Raw genomic sequence first — 16,312 nt, 5'->3', positions numbered from 1 at the left:
TGTTGCTCTCAAAAATAGTTGGTGTTTGAATTCAGTTAGCTGATATAAAAATCCTATTCAAATTTCAAGTCAATCAGATGAAAATTGAGGATTTTAGAAATTCAAGAAAAGTGGTTGACCTTTGGCCTATGTTGACCATTTGACCGAAGTGAGCGGACAGACAAACACACAAACACACAAACCGGAGTGATCAACATACTTGTCCCAAAAAATTTTTTTGCCAAGTAACAAACAGACAGAGGTGAAAACATAAACTCCATCCACCTTTGGTGGTGGTGGTAATAAAGAATATCCAACATGCAATACGTACAGGATGTTTCAAAAATGTGGACTATTTGAGTCCTTTCTAATGCTCTACTCTTCTCTTTTTCAAGTTATGGTGGTGGTATATCATTTCGAGCAAGTAATCAGTAGGGCCCTACATCAACCATGGTGTTCACAGTGGAAAAATTGTGAAAATCGTGAATTTGCGGTTTGAGTTTCAAATGCTTCAAATAATGCAATATCTGCTTATGCTTTAACATCTCTGTGCCATAAGCCAACTGTCCGCGAAACTGTTAATATAGATTTGCTCGCGATATAGCCTCTGTGAATGCTCTTAAATAGGTACCCGCCCTTCCTGAGGCAGTACCAGCAACATAAAACCCAACAAGCTTCACTCAGCAAGAAAGCCTGTGAGAGTATCCACAATTCTGAAAACACCCAGCAGATGTATCAACACAACAACACACCTTTTCTTCATCAGCTTCAGTTCTGTATTCCAATGTCGCCCAGAGATTGCAGCATAAAAAGCAGTAAGGCTTTAGATAAGCAAATTGCTTACATCCTTCATGAAAACAAATTTGCAGGCTATCCCAGTGGAATTTCTCGAGTTGGCCTGTCTTGCGTTATAATCTGAATTGATCGTTTGTGTTGCTGGGGACCCAGGTTCAAATCCCATACATACTGTAATTTGAGATCAATCGATCGATTTCTTTGAGTCCATTGTTCATGAGGGTCCTTGAAATTCAGGTAAAAGTACACCATAGGATGTCAAGCAGGCCACATAAACCGTTAAGCTAACACCAGGCATATAATAGAACCACCTTTAGAGGCCATTTTTCCCTGCAGAGCAGGGGTTGGCCTTTTTTCGGGCACCTTGGTCCCCTTTTTGAAGCAATGTTTTACAGCCGGATGCTCTTCCCGCCGCCAAACGTTTTTTTTTTTTTTGTTTTTTTTTTGTATACTGATTCGAGGCTCGTGAAAGAGCTAACATTTATTTCACAAACAAATCAACCAGACAAACAAAATATATAAAAAGAGGGAGCGGAAGACAAGATGGGGAGAGAAGGGGAAGCACACAAACACAACACAACATTTGAGAGCAGGGAGATGTGTGGGAGGGAGAGGGCTTGGGGGGAGGAGGCGTGGGAAGGGGGGGGGGCGTGGGAGATGTATAAAACACAAGGACACCAAGGACTTCCAGGACAGAAGTTGGTATTTCAGAAAAGTGGATTTGGGGTGAAATTAGCGGGGGTAGAAAAGATCAAGGTTTTGGATGGGGGAAGATAAGAGGTGGTGGTGAACAGCTGTTTTAAAGACCTGGAGGGTGGAGTGGGATTGAAGAGAGTGAGGGAGTTTGTTCCAGAGGCGGGAGAAAAGAGGAATGAAGGAGTGAAGGTGAGCAGAGAGTCTTGATTTTGGCAGTTTAACCATAAGAGGGTTGCAGGCAGATCTTGTGCGACCTGTAGGAATATTTGGGGGACAGAGCCCAGAGAGAGCTGGGGGGGGGGGGGCAAGGCCAGAGAGGAGTCGGTAGAAGACGGAAAGACCACCAACCTGCCTGCGGTGAGTGAGTGAAAGGCCCTTGGAGTTAGCTTCATCGCGGGAGATTCCAATGATTCTGAACGCTTTGGTTTCAACAGCGTGAAGACGAGCTAGGTGTGAGGCAGGAGCACCAGCCCAGAGGGGAGAGCAGTATTCCATTGAGCTGCGGATGAAAGCCTTGTATGTGGTGAGGAGCTCAGGTGTGCCAAGGAAGGACTTCGCACGACGGAGGATGCCCAGTCGGCGACTGGCTTTGGAGGCCAGATTTGAAATGTGGTTTTCCCAGGAAAGATCATGGCAGATAGTGAGACCCAAAAGCTTGAGTGACAGAACTTCTTGGAGAGGATTATTCAGAAAGTGGATGGGAGGGTTGTCCAGTCGGACAGTGTACTTGGCCCTTTCGTCCTCATAAGGTTGTGTCCCAGCCAACACGAGAACTCTTTCTTTTGTGCACACATAGGGAATCACCAGTGAACTGGTACTCAATTTGCCGACCTCGGAAGGATGACAGGCTGAGTCAACCACCCTGGTGTTTAATTCAGCAATCGACCGGGATTCGAACCCAGGATCCTAGGATCCCAAGCCAGCACTCTAACCGCTAAGCCAACACCAGGCTACCAGGCATATAATAAATGTAAAAATTAAGAAAAACACACTGCTCACCTTCACTCATTCATTCCTCTTTTTCCCACCTGTGGAACCAACTCCCACATTCTCTTCAATCTCATCCTTCACTCCAAATCTTGAATACAGCTGTTCACCACCTCTCAGATCATCCCCCACCCAGAACTATGATCTTTTCTAGCCCCGCAAAACTCCCCCTCCTCCCACCACCCGCACCAAGCCCACCTCCTTCAAAATTCCCAGTTTTTCCTTCCTGAGAATTTGCTGCTGTATCCATCTTGTCCAGCTAATGCATCCTTCCCTGCCCCTAATTTTTCTTCCTCCATTTTGTCCTGCCTTCCTATTGCTGTTTCCCCACTCTCTTTCTACTGTTCCTTTTGTTCTGTTGTGTCCTGATCCAATCTGTGTTTTAGATCTTCCACGAGACTCGACTTTGTATAAAATAATTGTGAAAAGATGACATTTTATGAGACTAAAAGGCCGTAATTGATGAGGCTGTGAGGATTTTTAAAAGGCAGAGTTCTACCACTGAGCACATCTGAGGAATGCTCGATGATCACCAACAGTCTTCATTCTAGTGTGAGGAACTATCAGGGAGATTCCCATTGTTAGACACTTGCTTTCTTGCAGAAATGAGATGTGTTTTGGGTCATAAAAGTCGGCAGGAACCAATTTATGTTTATCTTTAGAGATTATCAGCAATATTTTAAAATCCATATATTGGCGTACTGGGAGCCGGCGGAGTGTTTTCCGAGGATTGGAATGGTGTGATCAAATTTACGAGCTTGAACTATGAGCTAAGCAGTCATATTCTGAATGAGTTATTAGGGATTTAGAAAAGAAGGCAGCAAGCCTGATAACTGTGATTTGCAGTATTCCAAGCGTGACGTTGTGAGAGCATCAACCAAAGTTTGTCATCCTATGATTTAAGCAAGAATGTTTTGGCAATATTATACAGATGGAAAAAATATATGTAGATTTAAAGATTTATCAAAGTATGTAATAAGGAGTTCCGATACGAGGTGTTGCTTCTGCTCATACCGTTGTCATCACTGCAGAAGGTAAATGTTTCTCAGGAAAACCTATGAAACTGGTCAAGCAACTGCATTAGCTTCCGCAACATGATAGGAATGCTATAGAGTACTGTAAATGAATGCAAAGCAGCACATCTATTCAAATCATTCCTCAAACCATCTGAGTGTTCCTAAGCTTTGCCATTTCCACAACAGTCGTACTTACTTTTTGCACTCCTGCATCTCTCACATATCCTTTACTTGCCATTTTAGTGTAGCAGCATAGCAAACCTGTTGTGCATTTTGTGATACAAGCACCAAATTTGGCACAAATGTACATTAATATGTTGCGAACATTTTCAGATACTAGGGCATTGCCCGTACGTGGGTGCCCGTTCCTTGCCAAAAAAAAAAAAAACGCTACCCGTACGCTCTACCCCGCCCGTACGCCCGTAAACAAAAAATAACAACGCTCTTCGCTTCCGCCCTTCGCTCTGACTGAATTGGGAGAAATAATGCGCATAAGAAATCGAATTACGTACCGTAATGGCGGTCAGCTCGTAACGCGCACACTGTCCGGAAGTTCGCATATCGCATATCTATCTATCTATCTATTAATGCCCATTTATTCAATTATCGCCAACGTATTTTGGCTTTTTGCAATTTAATCGCAAGGAAAAGTAGAAAGAGAAGAGGGAAAAAAAGAAAAGCCTTGCCTTGCTGCAAACAGCTGCTGCAAACAACAACAACATGGAAGGCTGCACTGTCCGGAAGTTGGCATATCGCAGTTACGATTATTTTAGTGTTAATGGCCAATTATTCAATTAGCGCCAACGTATTTTGGCTGTTTGCAATTTAATCGCAAGGAAAAGTAGAAAGAGAAGAGGGAAAAAAAGAAAAGCCTTGCATTAACGCATTAACGCTTGCATTGCATTAACGGTTCGGCACACGTGATAGCTCGCTGCTCTCTGATTGGTTGAAGCGTTTTTTGGACATAGCTCGGTAGGTACTTGTCCGATTAATTACAAACCTTGAAAAGGCACATCCTCGGGTCCCCAGCAATATACCTGGCAAGTTTCAAGTATATCGGACCCGTGGTTGTCGAGAAACAGCGGTCACAGACAAACACACAGACACACAGACAGACACACAGAGATTGCTGGAATTATAGATAGATTGGGCCACTTGAAATTCCGCAATTTTTTTTTTCAAATTTTTTCAAATTTCGTAATTTCAAATTTTTCGGGTGACACCGTCACAATTTCGGTCTTCGAGGCCGGCCGATATAGTGGGGCGGCTTAGCCCAAATATTCAAAAGAATTGTGCATTTTGTGATACAAGCACCAAATTTGGCACAAATGTACATTAATATGTTGCGAACATTGTGTGGTCAGCAATGAAGACGAGAGTCTGAATTACATGTATGCAAAAGACCTTGTGAACCAGTGAAGCAAATACACGGGTAAGCATGAATTAAATCTAGGGCATGATATAATTTCCATGATGTTTACCTCTACACTCAATGGTGGAAGGAGGTAATGTTTTGATCCCAGCTTGTCTGTATGTCTGTTTGTCTGTTAGTCCACAAAATTCCAGACAAAGCTTGTAGTAGTGGTAGTTGTAGTGGTAGTGGTGATAACAGAAATTGTTATATAGAACTGAACTTATATTATTATTATATGCAGAAAATAACTTCATTTCTATATGCCCTGCAGTGGACAGGTTAATTGGTTTATGCACTGAAGGGGTCACCCTGGTGTGCACTGCTGTGTTCTGCCTCACTGAGTTGTTCAGGTATGATGTACTCAGCACAAGCTTCCGGTCGGCCCGGAGGTGGGGGTGCGGGGCCTGTCACGGAACGTCAAAACAAACGGCCTGCCGGGGCCGCCCAAAAGTCGGGCGTGAGGGGCGCGTCCACTAATGGAACGCCTCTCGCTTCCCAGATCGAGGGCCACGTGGTCAGGAGAACCTCGTCCCTTCCGGTCACACTTTGCCTATCGGCCGGCCTCGAAGACCGAAATTGTGACGGTGTCACCCGAAAAATTTGAAATTACGAAATTTGAAAAAATTTGAAAAAAAAAATTACGGACTTTCAAGTGGCCCAATATCTGAAAATGTTCGCAACATATTAATGTACATTTGTGCCAAATTTGGTGCTTGTTTCACAAAATGCACAATTCTTTTGAATATTTGGGCTAAGCGCCCCACTATTTATTACCCTCGCCTGAGATTTGAGTCCGTTTGTCTGTTTACCTTCCTTTGTTGACTGTTGAGTTTGTTTGAGTTGTTACGTACTGTTGAGTTTGTTTGAGTTGTTACGTACTGTTGAGTTTGTTTGTCTGTCGTGTAAGTGTTTGTTTGAGTCTGTCTGTCTGTTTGAGTTAGATGAGTTTGTCTGTTTACGTTTGTCTGTCATCCTTCTGAGGTCGGCTAATTGAGTACCAGTTCACTGGTAATTCCCTGTTTGTCGTTAAAGGCGGCAAAAAGGGTTGGCGTCAGGAAGGGCATCCGGCCGTAAAACATTGCTTCAAACAGGGGACCGAAAAACAACAACAACCACGGTTCCCGAAAAAGGCCAACCCCCGCTTTGCGGGGGAAAATGGCCTCTAAAGGTGGTTTTGTCTGTTTACCTGTTTGTCTGTTTGTCCACACAGAATAAATATGATCTTCTCTGCAACCGTTGGTCCGATCGACAGGAAATTTTCACCATAGGTGCAACTCCATATGTAGAATTTTTTTAATGATAATTATGACGTCATAGGGCACGTGGCTCGGCCGCCATCTTGGATAAAACCGAAAACCTTTGCACCTCCATATCTCCGAAACGATTTTCAGATTTTCAGAAAGGATCAGTGATTTTGGTCTAAATAACATAGAGATCCTCCTATATTAAATACAGTAGGCACCGTTTAATAAAACCACGGTTGATAAAGCCAATCGGTTTTTAGGACCACTTCAACTTGGTCCGACTTATCCCTATGGTTCCTGTGTTAGGAAACATTGGTTAATAAAACCAATCCATCAGTTAATAACACCACTTGTTTTGTTTTGAAAATAAATATTTTGATTTGTACACACGAGATACGTCATGACGTATGACATGGCAGATATCGATATTATTTTGTGTTCATCTGATGGCTTCTAAACAATGTACTAGCAAAGGTAACTGGCATTGCCGGGCAGTGCATGGTCCCTCCTCCGACACAACCCATTCCCCTCCCTCCTCCTCCGGACTCCCATCCCACCCGTTCCCCTCCCTTCAGACTCCCACCCCACCCTTCCCCTCACTCTACCTCCCCCCTCCAGACAAACCACCATCCCTCCTCCCACCCCACACCCGGGTTCCCGCTACACCCCTTTTCCTCCTTCCTTCCCCCATCCAGACTCCCACCCATCCCCTCCCTCCTTCCCACCTCACCCCTTTCCCTCCTTCCTCCCCCATCCAGACTTCCTCCCCTTCCCCTCCCCTTCGCCTCCCCCCTTCCCAACCCACCCACCTCCTCTTCCCTCCAGACTCCCACCCCTTACCCTTTCTCCTCCACCCTCCAGACTCCCGGCCCCCTCCCTCTGGACTGTCAGGGATACTAAGAGAGGGGGGGGGGGCGAGAGAAAGAGGTGGGAGAGATAGAGAGAGAGAGCGAGATCGAGAGAGTAAAAGAGTGAAAGAGTGAGAGAGTGAGAGAGTGAGAGAGCGGAAGAGCGAGAGAGCGAGAGAGAGAGAAGAGCATACAAAATTTCAGGCCACAATATTTCAAAAATTTCATGGTTTTGGAGTTATGGAGGAGACACACACAAACTAACACTGAGTGACACACATTCTCTGACTGACTGACAGACGGACTTGTTGTTATAGAAAACAATTCTCTGTGTATGCACATCTGAAAATCATCGAACAAAATAACAGGGCTGGGCCGATCACTTCCAAATTTGGCATACGTGCTGGTAGCACCCAGGGTCAGATCAAGGGTACAAAAAATCCCCCCTCCCCCTCTGCCTGTGAGGGGGGAGGGGAAATATGACTTACGATTTCCACCTGCACACTTTTCATAATGCAAGCGGTTTACTGACTCCTGCTGCAGACATGGGGGATTATTAGACATGACTGTTACGTGCTCCTCCCCAACCCCCTGGTCACGGTGTACCTCCGAGCCCCGAGAGGAGTCACGGCAGAAAAATGTGTTATTCTGTATGTCAAAGATCAATGGTGAAGCCACACCAATTGCTACCAACAAACAAATATTGTATTAAGATCACACAAGAACAACAGTACAACAATAATAGTAATCAAAAGTACAATCAATATATATCCTATGATGGTACCATCAGTTTCGTAACATATAACTCACTGTGCTCCAAGTGAGTGAACCAAGAACATTCCCAATGTCTCTTTCCCGGCTTCAAACCAGAGTTGATTCCGGTTTCAAGCCAAAGTCGATCCCCTCCAGCGATCGTCAGAACGATGTCGAATCGAGACCAGAATCCCGTTCGGACGACAGTCACAGTCACGCGGCCAAAGCTGCGCAAAGGCCCCCTCAAGGCGACTGGGAAATCCAAAGGCGCCCTCCAGGCAACTGGGAAATCACACCCTCGGGTATGGACGTTTCACGGCTCACAGTCGGCGAACTCAGATTTACCTTCAAAATCCGCGTTGCACACACACACCCCAGATAAATGTCTGAATGCGGTGAGAACGGCTGAAGCGAAGCAAAGAAACCTTGCTCGACGCACAAAGCACGCGAGTCAAAATGGCCGACGGCCCGTACTCGAGACGTAACGGCCCGATGATGATTCTCTTTGGAATCGACCGCAAAACCTGACACGCAGGTTTATCTGTCACAGCGATACCAACTCGGTCGCAGGAATCCCTTTCCTGGGAAACCCAAAGTTCACTCGTGACTTTTGCTCGCCAATGTTCGCTCCAGACCGCAAAGCAACTATGCTTCTGGTCCGACTCCACTCGCTTCGCCTTCTTTTTCTTTTCTTCCTCTTCGTCGTCGTCGTCCGGTTCCCGATCCCATTTCCGGTTTCCTTTAACACTAACTTTTTCACCTTTTGAAAACATTCATACACAGTAAACCTTTTGAAAACAATAATAGTACATGGAATCAAAAATGTTTACAGTGGATGAAAACCACAACAACGGAAGTGACGAATAGGTAACAATGACACAAAACGATATTTGCCCCCACATACCCCACTATCCTTTCCAACCCCTTCCCCAGGCTTCTCCCAAAGGGGGCAGATGTTTCAAGTCAAGGAAATGCCCAAATATCAATATCTCAAGAATAAAGAGAAAAGAAAGCTGAAGATGAAGAGCACTGAAATTGAACCAGTAATAATTGGGGCAACAGGAATGATAAAGAAGAACCTCACAAAGATCTTTAAAATCATCTCTGGGAACATTACAATAAACAAACTACTGTTGGAGGCTGTACGGGGCTCAGTGACGATCCTGAAAAGAGCCCTCGGAACAAAACTCTGAGAACAACAAAACTTCACCACTTAGCCCATGAATCGCAATCCTTCACCGAAATGATGGTGGGTACTTCGAGTCCTGGGACATGATGTCACTATATATAACATGCTTACACAGGCAGATGTCAACTTGATGTAAGCATCCATACCTTTACATGCCTTGATGTGTTCCACTCCAGGGTCTGAAAACTTTCAGTAAACATAAGATAATTCACTATAGCTGGATATAAAATTGTGGGGAAGTTCGCGTCGCTTCTGGACCACGCTGTAGGTAGCAATTCATACATATCTGTGACCTATAACCTGCATTTTGTTACTTGCAAAATCGAAGATTTTTCAAGTATGTATATTGGTTGGTTGCGTTTGTGGTTCTGTCTGTCTGTTTGTCTGTTTGTCACCGGCCTACAAGTCACAATTCTAAACCGATCGTCACGAAACTTCACCAAGCTGTCTTGGTCGTCCCAATTGAGAAGCCTATTGATTTTGAGGTCAAAGGTCATCTGGAGGTCAAATTTCTAAAATCGCCATTTTAAATGTGATTGACTTGAAAATTGAATAACATTTGTATATTGAGTCAATAAATTAGGACGTGAACTATTTTGAGGTCAAAAGGTCAAAGGTCAACTCAAGGTCAAATTTTAAAAGTCATCAATTTTCATCCAAAAAGCCGTCAATTCTCAACTGATTGACTTGAAAATTGAACAGCATTTGCATATCGTCACTAAATTGGGAAACATACTATTTGAGGTCAAAAGGTCAAAGGTCAACTGAAGGTCAAACTTCCAAAATCATCAATTTTCATCTGAAAAACCGTCAATTTTCATCCGATTGACTTGGAAATTGAACAGCATTTGCACATTGTGTCAATAAATAGGAAAACCAACTATTTTTGAGGTCAAGAGGTCAAAGGTCAACTCCACATCAAACTTCCAAAATCATCAATTTTCATCTGAAAACCCATAAATTTTCATCCGATTGACTTGAAAATAGAACAGCATTTGTGCATTGCCTCACTGAATTGGGAAACCAACTATATATGAGGTCAAAAGGTCAAAGGTCAAACTTCTAAAATCATCATTTTTCATCTGACAAATCGTCACTTTTCATCCTGTTGACCCGAGCTTTGATCAAGACTGTAAATTTTAATCTTCATGAAATGGACAATTTGCTGTATGAATGGAAAACTTTTGGTGGGTGGGTGGATTTTGCAAGTATCCTGCTACGCATGACGTCTTCTTGTTATAATATCGTTCAGTCGCCACCTTGGGCATTGGTGTCGACATACCCAAGCTCCGGGACAAGCTTTGACCCCGATTGTTTAGCCATGACAAAGCACGACATAAACACTTATTACCTCTGCCACCAAAGGTGGATGGAGGTCATGTTTTCATCCTTGTTTCCTGTCCGTTTGTCTGTCCCTTTGTCTGTGAACAAAATATCTCAAAAAGTTGTGGACGGATTGGGACGAAATTTGGCAAAGAGGTAGAGTATGTGACAAGGACGAAATGATTAGATTTGGATCAAGTTCCGGATTCTGATCCGGCTTCTAGAATTTTTTTAAGTGATTCTTCACCATTGGAAGACAGGGCCAAAAACAATTCATAGCAGGATATCTCAAAAAGTTATGGACGGATTTGGACGAAACTTGTTGGACAGGTTGTGTGTGTGACAAGGAAGAATCGATTAAATTCTGGTGACGATCCGGACCCGGATCCAGCTAGTAGAATTGTTTAAGTGATTATTCACCATTGAGTGATACGGCCAACCAGGCGGAGGTATGCTCTCTACTGAATGCCGTTCGAGTTTTCTACTTCACCGATTCGTCAATGGACGTTCCTTTGTCCTCCAACATGGCCGCGGGAGTGTGTGCGCACAAATTGCTGACGTCACTAAACAACCTCCAGAATGAGCATTTTAATTTCAACTAAGCATCGCAATTCCATGCAGATCACTGCTGTAAACCTTCAGTTTCCCCGAACCCGAGCACTTTCAAACTTCGAATTAAATGGAACAATCCTTAATTCGCTTCAAGTCGTGTCTCAAAACAAGTGTTGGACTCTTCATTGGACCTTGCACATGAGCAGCAATTAAATAATTAACGGCTTCTTGGCTCTTGCTTCTTGAAACACATGCAATCCAATGTTTATATATATATATATATATATATATATATAAATGAATAAACAAGCAAGACGATTAATCCTACCTTTAAGTCTTGAAAATTCATTTTCCTTGATGGAGTTTATGCTGCTCTTGTAGCCGAAGGTCTCTTTGCAGTTTGGTACCAACATGTCCTCACTTTGGGAACAGCACACGTTGTTGGTCGTTGGGGAAAGCTCAGCCAATCTCTCGAACCCTGACATAGTTCGATCGCTGACTGGACAAGTTGAAGTATTCTTGTGGAGTATAATCGTTACTATTACGTCATAAAACAATGCGCCACCTGACGTCAACGCGACTTAAATAACACGTTGTAAACAAAAGGTGAGATTGCACGCGTAAGACCACCGCTTTGCGGAACACGCGTCCCTCGCTATGATTGACACTGAGATTGACCAATCGTAGACGAGCGTTTTCAGTGTCCACCAATGAAGGACGAGTATAGTCTGAAGGCGGGGATACGGCGAGCGTGATGGTCCAATCGAGCGGCTGTAAGCGCGTTTCGTTTCCCTTGCGGTTTCATCGCGGCTCACTTGGTGTGAATGGCAGTCGCACCGTGAGTCCTTCTCCTGTTCCCTCCCTCTTTTCCTCACTAATCCCGCGCCCGTATCGTCCTGTCTCCCGCCCAATACTGCACCCCACCACTGCACTACCCCCTCCTCGCAGAACAACGAGGTGAGTGAGAAAATTGTCTTTCCACCAAACTATAACATCCATCCCATTATCATTCATTTATTGGAGCCCCTACGCGGTACACCTGCCCATCAATCCATCCACGTAATTCGTCAACTCTATCTAATTGCTCGTCCGTCGATGCACTTATTAATCATCGCGTCCATCGCATCCGTATCCACCCGCCCATCCGGAGTTGCAGCGTGCGCGCGCCTCACGGAGCAGCTGCGCGCGCGCACGCTCCGGCACCTGTCGTGCCTCGCGATCCCAGCGGGGCTGCACGAGGAGCGGCGACGGGGAGACGCGCGCGGGTCATCGTCCGGAGGTAAAGCGTAAGTGCAGGAGTTGCCGCAGCCTGCGCGACCACCGGACCCCGTCTCGTGGCTGCGCCGCATTTAAAACAACCTGTTCCGTCGCCAATGGCTCTGAACCGCCTGCCCGGCGCCGCGCTGCCCACCAGAGGGGTCGAACTGATGCCCTGCGCCAATATCTACAGCCAGCCAGCGCTCATTAACACTCCGGTAAATTGAACATTTGACCTTGATTTTTTTTTTTGTCTCTCGCTTTCCCCACCGTTGTGTGCGTGCGTGCGTGCGTCCGTGCCGCGCTCCATCTCCCTGTCGTGCTCGTGTTGGTGTTGCTGCTTCGAGCGGCTCGAAACGCGCGTCCCTCGCTCCTCCCAGCACTCTCTTCGCTCTTTGCTCTCTCCCATCATCCTCTACTCTCCCTCTGATCCTCACTTCTTATCTCCCCCCCTCCCCTCCCCGACTCTCTCTCCGCGTGAACCTTCGCGCTTGCATGTGTCCTTACTGCTGCAGCTTACACTACCGAGGTTCATGAATCCGCAGCAAAAGTTTTTATTTATCGTCATGTCGTCTCATTTCGGTGCATTTACTTTTGTTGGTAATTTCGATAAATGTTTGCAGAGAAGGAATGACAATCCACGAGACCGACAAGGTGTGTGTGTGTGTGTGTGTGTGTGTGTGTGTGTGTGTGTGTGTGTGTGTGTGTGTGTGTGTGTGTGTGTGTGTGTGTGTGTGTGTTGAAGGTGTGTTGAAGGTGTGTTGAAGGTGTGTTGAATGTGTGTTGAAGGTGTGTTGAAGGTGTGTTGAAGGTGTGTGTATTGGAGAACTCCGTTGTCATCGGAATGACAGTTCTATAACGAGCAGCTTGAAACCGGCGACAATTTCCACCAAGAAGCATGAATTTTAACAATTGAATGTCAAAAACACAATCACATGTGGAATATTTATTAAATGTTTATTAATTTTTAATAAAAATATTGAAATGAGTTCAGTTGTTGTGAAGTTTAACATCACTTTGGTCAAACACAATCTGCAGGTAAACCTTACAAGGTGAAATGTAGGTTAAAAAAAAAAAAAATGGGAGGGTGGGGGAGGTGTTGGGGGGGGGGGGGGGGTGGGGTGATACCATGGTATAAAATTGTGCTTGCACATCGACAACAATTTGGGCATATGCAAATTGGGGAGGGTGGAGGGAGGGGGGGGGGGTGAGAAGGGGTGAACCATAGGGAAATGCAAAGTGTGTTTGTGTATTATATATATATATGTAGGGAGCTATTATGCCCCTCCCCCTTTGTTATTATGCTGCTTTACCAATTACCAAGTATAACCAATTATATGTTCTGTTTTCCTTATTACTGAACTCTTTATAATACTTAAGTTCTTTCTTGTGCTTTGAGGATGTGTAATATCCTAATAAGGAGTTCTTTCCTGTGTGCTCTTAGCCTGTGTGGGCACAATCTTTCAGTTCTCCTCAGCTGGCCTTGGCTACAGTTCTTATCTCTTCATGACTTTTCCAATATCCTGAATGTTGACACTTTTATGAGTATTCATGAGTATTCACCCTCCCTTTGTTCTTTCTCAACCAAAGTTCTATACAGAAAGTTGTAAACAGGTTGCCACAGATGGCTGACCATCTCCTTATCTGAGTTAACCTATGAGTGGCCTTGATGAGCTTCCTCTAACTAACTGAACAACAGGATGGGACTATGGTGGGGGGACCGATGAGCCCATTCTGGGACCAATGAGCCCATTCTATCTCTGTATCTTGTGAGCTAACCCCACCCCTGATATTCCTTATATAAAGCAAGGTTTAATTGATTTAATTCAGAGCATCTTGTTGTACTGTTGGTCATTCCTTGTGAGTTTCAATGCAACTTTGCTGTCCTCAAGCTTGAGTACTCGAGTTCCAATAAATATATCCGTTGCTCCTTTCTTCTGAGTCCCAAGTCCTAAGTCTCATTCCGACAACTGGTGGCAGCGGTGTCGATCAGTCTGTGCAGTCCGGGACGCGGTCCCAGGCAAGTGAGTGGTGAGACCAGCTAGCAATTGATCCGGGTCAGGTGAGCTGTGGGTTTTCTTTTGTTTTTTCCTTTATAGCATGGGGGTCAGTCCAAATTGTAACCCACTCTCTTGCTCGGATGCCGTTTGTTCCGTTCCCTGCTCGAACCTGATCCACGAACCTAAATTTAAATACGGACCGCTTGGGTCCCGGAGCAACTGACTGTTTATGGACTCGTCAGGGTAACGTTACGTAAGGGGGGTGCCCACGTTGGGCGCCCGAGGTTAAGGGGTAATAGATCTCTGGGTTGTGAGGGTAAGGATAAGGGCGGTGTCCCGATCCGAGGCCTACCCGGGAGACGTCGGAATTATAAGTAAGATTAGAAGTATTATAAGGGCGTAGGACGCCAGGAGAGTACAGTAAGGGTAGGTTAGAAGGCCGTACTTCGCGAGGCGGGCGAACCTCACGGGTACAAGGCTACGGGTCTCTCAGAGTTAGGTAGAAGGCCGTACTTCGCGAGGCGGGCGAACCTCACGGGTACACAAGGCTACGAGCCTTTCAGAGTTAGGTAGAACGCGAGGCGGACGAACCTCACGAGTACAAGGTTACGTCGGTAAACTAAATTTTCCTAGGATGGGGAACTGGATGGGTAATAAGACTGTAAAGGCAGGTGAACCTCTTAGAAATACCCCAGCATTTTTCATGTTTCGGAGGTATGGCTATGATGCTGCGAGACCAGGGAAGTCATGGGTTGCGCTGACTAAGGATCTAGGTGAACCGTGGCCCAAAGGAGGGTCTTTTGCGCTGGAAAAATTGGACGTGTTGTATGGGGCATTAGAAAAGTTAGAACAGGACACGAAACACTTCCCACCTGACTATTGGAAAGTCTTTGGTTGGTGGAAGGAAGAAGCGATGAAGTGACAGGCAAGATCGAAACAGGCCAGCCTGGCCGGTGAGGTATTAAAACTCAAGGGCCTGAGGAAACAGGCGAATAAAATGCAGGATGAAGCGGTTAAGGAAATAGAGAGGCAGGCTAACGAGTGACTGATGCCGCTCGTTGAAAGTCAAGTCCCCGTGGGAGGGTCAGGCAGATACCAAACCCCTACCCTCCCAGCCCTGAGCTCTGTCCCGGGGTTCCAGGCAACACCACCCTCCCTGCCCCACCCTTTTCACCCCGACTCACCCTTTCCACCCCGGTCTAAGAATCCCCTTTCTTTTGAATGATTGAGACATAAGGCGTTGTACACGACCCACTCAGGTCGTTGTGCTGTGAATTTTTGCGACTGTTCACACTGCTGAATGTGCGCAGTGGTTTGAAATGCGAGCTGGCTTGTCAGTCACGTGGTATGGAGAATGTATAGGGAAACGCATGATTTAAAATGCGTTGCCTAGGTTGGCAGGGGAGTGGCTGTTGGAGGTGCATGGTTGGAGTCGATCCGGTGTTCGCGCGACGTCCGAGAGACTCATTGGTATATGAATGAATCAATAAATGTATATATGGATGTCTGTCATTGAAGTATGTATTTGTGTCCATTGTGTGTGTGTGTCATTGACGTATGAAAGGGTTTCTTGTATGCAATGTCGATTGGTATTGGCTACTTGTGCTGTATGTATGGATGTGTGAGGTGTATTAGGCATGAATGACGTGGGAAAATAGTAAAGAAAATCTTGCTGAAATTAAACTATTGTGAGTTTTAAAAGGTTGCATAGAAAGCTTAGAAATAGTTAAGGGGGCGTAGAAACACTTACTCGGATATTTTCTCCAACCTGACGGTGTTGGAGAGTAGGTTGGAGGTTTTTGTATTTCTCCTGTGGCCTGTGATCCGACTGACAAGGTCCCAATGTATGATGTCATGGAGGAAAGACGTGTCTGCCTGTTTGTCTGATCGTAAGTCTGTGGTGTGATTTCACGGAGGGCCAAGGTTTAATCCAGTAAATGGGAGTTTTATGTTGTGGCAAGTGTGCGAGGGGGCACATCGGAGCACGCGAGTGGGGGTATTTGCGGGAGTGCACACCCGTGGTGAGTGTTACAGGGAAAGACATATGGGAACTTTTTATTTTCAATAAACAGACTAGGTTATTTTCTTGTTTATTTGTTTATTTACGAAAAATAAATAAATAACAGGGGGAGGTAGGTTAATGGTGGTTTGTTATTGTGAAGCTGCACATGGCTTGACAGGACATGGGAGCCAATGAGCTGTGTAATGAGAAAGATTAAAATTATGTCATGGTGTGAAATGCCGTAGAGGTGTGAAATA

General features: G+C 45.3%; 1 protein-coding gene and 1 long non-coding RNA gene across 2 annotated transcripts in view; one reads left to right on the top strand and one right to left on the bottom strand.

Annotated features, from left to right (window-relative positions):
* Positions 1 to 11,455, bottom strand: part of MOCOS (molybdenum cofactor sulfurase) — a 329,100-nt gene extending 317,645 nt beyond the window's left edge. Inside the window, exon 1 of the mRNA XM_068123432.2 lies at positions 11,125 to 11,455. Coding sequence (XP_067979533.2) covers positions 11,125 to 11,281 — 157 coding nt within the window. The 5' untranslated portion in view covers positions 11,282 to 11,455. The remainder of the gene's footprint in view (positions 1 to 11,124) is intronic.
* A 492-nt stretch (positions 11,456 to 11,947) lies between these two features.
* On the top strand, positions 11,948 to 13,042 carry LOC144893020 (uncharacterized). The gene is made up of 2 exons (XR_013624184.1): positions 11,948 to 12,809; positions 12,865 to 13,042. It is a non-coding gene; the product is annotated as an uncharacterized LOC144893020 (long non-coding RNA).
* The last annotated feature ends 3,270 nt before the right edge of the window (positions 13,043 to 16,312 follow it).

Source organism: Myxine glutinosa, chromosome 7 (genome assembly GCF_964187855.1).
Source record: "Myxine glutinosa chromosome 7, kmMyxGlut1.1, whole genome shotgun sequence".
In the NCBI taxonomy this organism is placed as follows: domain Eukaryota; kingdom Metazoa; phylum Chordata; class Myxini; order Myxiniformes; family Myxinidae; genus Myxine; species Myxine glutinosa.
Note: the sequence above shows the minus strand (reverse complement) of the source record. Positions and strands in the feature narration are given on the sequence as shown.